Below are 6,295 nucleotides of genomic sequence, written 5' to 3' on the forward strand. Positions count from 1 at the left end.
AGCATTCCTGACCATGGGATCATATTCTACGGAGGAGTGATTTGGCAAGTAACCCGATCTCTGGATTCTCTCATCATTGTTAAATTCGCGTATTGCTGTCATGGTGCGCCACTTATGTTGGGTGCATTCCGGCTTTGGTTTCGGTTATGACAAGACCCAGTTTCACCTGTGTTTAACTATGACGTGCCTCCCACATCAAGCGGTTGCGTCTTCACTGCGACATATCTACTTGGCAATTAGAACGCATTTGCGTCTTTTATTTTCATGCCGATTTAAGAGAAGAAATTAAATCAAACAAGACGATTCATTCACGCGACCTCAGCACATACGGTGACCTTATTTGGGTCGGTTTCTACACTTTGCTCAGTTTTCTTTAGTAAAATAGAAGCTATTGAAAAAGAAAAAGCGGTTAGTCCAAATATTATATGAAATTTGGACAAATAATAAAGATAATCGCTCTCTACAATTAGGCGGCTGAGGGCTCATGTTAGAGGCGATAGTTTGTATACCGCTCTAAGACTTCCACGTAGGCGAAAACAGGCATAATACTCGGGCAGTATATGGATTGCTAATCTTTAGAGGGGCTTGGTGCCATTATCACAGCCCGAAGGCCAGCTCACTCAGCAAAGATACAAAGGCGAAGACCCTGATGGACTCCTTTACCAAAACTGAGCATTAAATGACTAGCGCATTTTAGCTAGCACACATTACCGTTTATTAAAATCAATCCAAATCTAGAGGCCAAATCTTTATGAAAATTATCAAAAATAACTTATGAGTGGGTGAAAACTTTGCTGCTACCTATGTGGACATTGTTATGGTAATTGCAGTCAAAAGATGGCCCGATAATCTGGAAAGAATTATAGCCTCACCTGGATAGAGCCCATGGACAGCATCATACTTTGGTATTTTGAACATAAATAATAATGCAAATAAATGACTCGATTATTTAATACTGTGGATTACCGTTTAGAGGGCATTCTGTGGCATAGTAGTGGCCTAAATTACACAATTTAATTCATTGCTTAATTGTCAACTTTACTGAACAATAATAACACTTGTTCCATAAATTTAGACTTAGGTTATTATAAGTATTACTAATAAACTGTTAACAATGATCCTGTTGTTTGAGTAACAGTAGCAATGATTTACATCACTCATTGATTGTAGAATGATGGCTAGAGGCGGTGCAACCATAGCCTCTAGCACCCAAAAATGTTGCAAATCTTACATCTGATTCAGCAGCTGTACGCGACTTAGTGGGAAGTTGGACGCCTGAAGATTTGAGCTTTATAAGTCAGTAATTTCGACAAGAGAGGTCTCAATTAAATTCGTTAGCACTGTTAAAACAATATTGTGTTAGACTAATCTTTTCATTTACCTGTTGATTCACGTGGGTAGATTTAAGTTACTAGTACCAAATAAGTGATACTGTGATAATCCTGGGTTAAAATACAACCATTTACTAAATTAGAATCTTTTTTAATTATCATTTGGTGTTATTCGGTAAAAAAATTTCCACAATGAAAATAGAGAAAAAATGCCTATTAAGTGGTTCGAATTTTTGAGATTAGTTGCTCGTAAGAATACGCCTAATATTATCACCCTTCCTCCAAAGAGGCCATATTTCATGAGAGTATTAGTGCAATGGAAAAGGATTCACAACCCAATCGAGATCGAAGTTTCACTGTCTCGTCACTTGCTGTGGATAGCGGTGATGATGTTTGCCTGACCTTTGCCTTACCCTGAAATCAAGTGGAAATAGAGAGTCCCTCAAAATTTGCTAGCTAGAAAGTATGCTTCGTACAACAATTGATATAACTTCTGGAAGACTAGAGCACCAAAAAAATTTTGATGGCGATTTGAAGCCGACTGAGATGCACAGACACTTAAAATGATTAAACAGTTTTTGATTCAAGGACTGAGTGCAGAGTGCATTCGATGACGCAAAGGAGGACCTACCTTGAGGGCCATGGCATACTCGGCTTGACAGTTTTGCTTCCTCATCAGATACAAAATTATCAGCAGGACCATTTAATCTATCACAAATAGATGCATTCCCTTGTTCCAAGGCGATCAGAAGTGGAAGTGTTTGCAATTTAGAACCTTAAGATTAAATGCTTTAAATGAAACTGTATGAGCTCATCAGTAGCCGCAAGTTATGCTTCACCTAGGAAACCGGTGTATCTGTCAAAAATTACTTTAGAATCATTTGAATATCAGTGTTGTAACATGAATTAAATCATGCACAAAAAATTTGTGTGTTAGAAATCCAACAGAACACGATGGGCTAATCTATCTTTGGCATTCTTACAGCGCTCTAATACTTTATTTGCTGGTAACTGTCAACATGATGACTGCCTAAGTAATTTTATCAGCTACTCTCAAACTAATGCATTTCATTTACATGACTAGGCGTAAGTGTCCTTTAGGCTTACATTAGCTGTTTAAAAATCGCATGCTGAGCACACAAAGTCAGTTTAATCTAAGACGCACCTATTTCTTCTCTGCGAAAATGACTGTCCTTTTCCAACCATTGTTTTATCGCTTTGGTTATGCGCCCAGTTTTTCAAATATCGTTTGAGGGCCAATAGTTTTGTGGGCGCAGGCGTGAATGCAGATGCGTACATTATGCAGGTGTCCCTCATTGGGTATGTCAGGATACAGGTTTACTTAGAAAGCTATTCGTAATACGACCTGTTGTCTACTTCAATCTTGTATAGTATGCCTGAGTCATCTCCCGTACTGAATGCTATTAGCAACGAAAATCGGTTGTCTGATTTCTTGAGTTTTCTGGAATTTGTGCAATGCGATTTTCTACCTGGGGCTCTTTTGACACATAGGCTACATTAGTTGTATTTATGACCTGTGTTCCTGGTTTCATACCTTGTTTTATTTGTCGCCCATAAAGCTCTTCTGCGGCGGAATCTCCTTAGTACTATTGCATCTTCCTCATCTCACACATCTCCTGCCATGCCCGATCCCCTTCAATCCCCTGACTACTTTGGTCTCCGCGATGTAGTTTCAGTAGAACAACTTTTCAAGGTCCGTGCACACCTCGGTCATCGCTCTATGCTCCGCAACCCCTACATGACACCTTACCTTTTCGGTACCCGTCAGGGAATCGACATCTTCGACTTGGAACAAACAGCAGAGCTGTTATTTGATGCTCTCAACTTCACTGCTCACATTGCTTATCGAGGTGGCATCATCCTCTTTATGATACAACATAGGCAGGTTGGTGTCATAGTCACTTTTAATCCAAAATTTGGATTTATCATCCTTGGTTTCCTTGTAATCTTTTCAACAACTAGCATACGAGTGCCTTTAACTCCTTTCGTCGGCTCCAGCTTGGAGTGTCCTTTTTTGGTGACTTCAAACTTGGTGCTTAGTTTCAAACCTCCCAACTGTAGATGATGCACCTGGTAGAAAAAACGGCCAAGATGATTGGTGAGTACTCCTACTGCCGGCCTTGGGGAGGCGGCGTTTTTACAGATTCCACGAACTTCTTCGGTGCCACAACACGACTGCCGGACCTCATAATCATGCTTAACACCGTAAATCCCGTGGGTTTTGACCACGTGGCGGTACGCGATGCTGCTAAGATGCTCATTCCCACAGTGGGCATCGTGGACTCCAACTGCGACCCCCGACTCGTCACCTACCCAGTGCCTGGTAATGACGATTCGCCCGTCACTATTCGCCATTGGTGCGGCCTCTTCGCCGAAGCCATCGCACACGCCAAGCGCCGAGCACGGAGAGACGACGCAACGCGAAAACGACTCGCCTCCGCTGGTGGCCTGGCACACCCCTAATCAAGGCCACCCTCGCACTACATGTACATACACTTAGCACGCTAAGTAAAACGTCACTGCTACCTGCACCACCCCCTCCTACTCTGTCTCTAAGGCGTTCGCTGCAGGCATCCCACATGCACCTCTTCTTCAAACACAATGTAGCACGTCGCTTTGTGGCTACTGGTCGCTCCAAATCGTGTATCGATCGAGTTGAAAGTAGCAAAATAGGTGTGCGAGATATTCCCAGTCCACAAACAGACACATCTCTGTTTTGGAGCTGCACTGAAGCCGTTAGAAAAGAAGGGGGATGGTGCCACACGACAAAACTGATTACTTTTGTGATTTGCAATCCTCTGCGATCTCAGCGGTAAAGGTGCTAAAGTAGCGAAGTTTCTTGTGAATTTTTGTAGGAATAATAGTGCACTTATCAAAAAACATGGTGATTAGGTTAGTTCCTCCATTGTCTTTTCAATTTGGTCGCGTCTATACCTCCAGTAGTTGGCGCGCACTCGATTTAGTTCCAAAGCCAGACGATCACAAATGTTCCTGGCGCTGTCTGCGATCTCTCTAAGAGTTTCTAAACTCTCGGTAGAGCTGAAAAAATGAGATGAAACGAGTCAATCATGACTAAAATTTGAGGTACAGTGCACACTACAATGGGGGCATGCTTACGGTGTAGGTTTGAGAAGTCGATGCTGAAGAGAAGTGTGAAAGAGATCGATAAGAAGAGCGAGAATTGGAGGGCTATCTCCTGCCCCATCTGGGTCATTTTCAATTAGATCTTCGATGGCATCACGAACCATGAGAAGACGTTTGTGAACTAGTTTCGCATCGCTTGTAGCAACGGTGGAAGGAAGTGGGGATATCAAACCCAATAGGTAGTTGCAGGCGCACTCGTTGTGTGGCATCGACTTTAGTTGAGTAACAGCGTAATTCATCTCCTGAAAGGGAGATCAAAAAGGCAAGAATAGGTATGCTTCAAAACAATAAGGAGATGAGCTAGTAATTAAGAAGCAGTAGGAAATGTTAGTGTGTGACCAGCAAGATTTTTAAAAGTGCCTCACCCGGTCAAAGACGGTATCATCGAGTCCTTCCTCAATGACCGTATAAAACCGGTGATTCCAGGCTGAATTATTTAATGAATCATCAAGTATCATGTGCTCACAAAACTTTAGTTCACATTTAACTGGAACACTAAAGAAATCAACCAGCCAACGACGATACTGCCAAGCGTGATAATTTTTGGCATCATCTGCCAGAATTTCACGGATGAGTTCAAACTCCATCATGAGTTTTGCGTAAAGTTTCGACTCCGGACGATTGTAAACAGTCTTTGGGTCGTTGCTTTCGTCTCCTCTAACAGCTTGTTCCATTAGCCACTGAAGATGATACCATAGTTGGTAGTTCTTTGGATGATCAAAAAGAAGAAATTTAGTGAATGTATATTCACTTGCAAGGTGCGAGTTAAGAGTTGTCAAGACATTGCGTCGATAAGCCCAAATTGAATAATTTGCGGCATTCATTTGAAGAGCTTCGGCTGTTAATTCCAGCACCCTTGGTGAACGCTCATCTACTGCCATGACAGCACGAACGTAGTCATGTGCGTCCACGAATGCATCTGAGTATGCTATCCGCACCACACCTCGAGGACTTTCATCCTGCTTAAGTGGAGTAACGTCAGCCCATTCTGGTCTATCTTTAAAATACCTGTAGGATGAAGGGCTACCAAAGATAGCAGACATTCTGTTATAAGAAGACTAACCAATCAGCGATGGATGACCTCAGAAAGAAATGTTGACTTCAGTCACTTCATCTCCCGACAAAATGCACATACACGGCTTCATGAAAAGTTTGGACAACGAGGACAAATATGGAATTCATTGTGTATAAGCTAGAAGAGTTGCCACAAATCAGTGAGTTGCTGCCTTAAGAGGGACGCTTGACAAACTTCATGATCGATGGTAGGAATAGGCAATAGCGTAGCTAAATAACAGTATCTATTATAAGAAAAAACAAAGTCGTGCATCATAAAAACGTGCACATCTGGCTTTATGTTTAATTTTGTAGATACTTAGGCCAAAGCGGTTTCACCCAGCTCTTCTCTATGTTAGTTGTATGCATTCTACCATACGACTGCGAAATTTCACAACTTTTACTTTAACGCAGAGCACTAAACTTGCTCATTTAGGCGTATTTTTTAAGAAAATGTATTTGCTTTTACGACAATCATCATGATTAAAAATTCAGAACACAAAAAAATGCCAAAAACATTTGCCAAAAATAAGGGAGTCTTTTTGAAAAAAACTACTGTTTATTAAGGTCAAGAGAAATAACTTTTAATGTATGTCACTACATGACAGTATGCGTTTATGACATTTTGTCTTAGGAATCACACTATCCCCAGGTTACAGTTATGGGGTACTATAGCTATTTAAGACTTTATTATGTAGGACGAGGCTCGTAGATTTTTTCTTGCCTGATTTTCATAATATTGAAAC

The 6,295-nt window shown here is 41.3% G+C and overlaps 2 protein-coding genes across 2 annotated transcripts; one reads left to right on the forward strand and one right to left on the reverse strand. All coding sequences in view use genetic code 11, as the record gives it.

The window, feature by feature from the left end:
* Positions 1-1,647: 1,647 nt before the first annotated feature.
* On the forward strand, positions 1,648-3,815 carry EGR_02830 (28S ribosomal protein S2; the record flags this gene model as incomplete). Its single annotated transcript, XM_024492079.1, has 3 exons — positions 1,648-1,714; positions 2,912-3,237; positions 3,414-3,815. 3 exons carry the CDS (start codon positions 1,648-1,650, stop codon positions 3,813-3,815), a joined length of 795 nt encoding a protein of 264 aa, XP_024353573.1.
* Positions 3,816-4,240: 425 nt separating this feature from the next.
* On the reverse strand, positions 4,241-5,539 carry EGR_02831 (Protein farnesyltransferase/geranylgeranyltransferase type-1 subunit alpha; the record flags this gene model as incomplete). Its single annotated transcript, XM_024492080.1, has 3 exons — positions 4,241-4,391; positions 4,470-4,738; positions 4,862-5,539. 3 exons carry the CDS (start codon positions 5,537-5,539, stop codon positions 4,241-4,243), a joined length of 1,098 nt encoding a protein of 365 aa, XP_024353574.1.
* Positions 5,540-6,295: the final 756 nt, after the last annotated feature.

The sequence above is a fragment of the Echinococcus granulosus genome (assembly GCF_000524195.1).
Source record: "Echinococcus granulosus chromosome Unknown EG_S00013, whole genome shotgun sequence".
NCBI lineage: Eukaryota > Metazoa > Platyhelminthes > Cestoda > Cyclophyllidea > Taeniidae > Echinococcus > Echinococcus granulosus.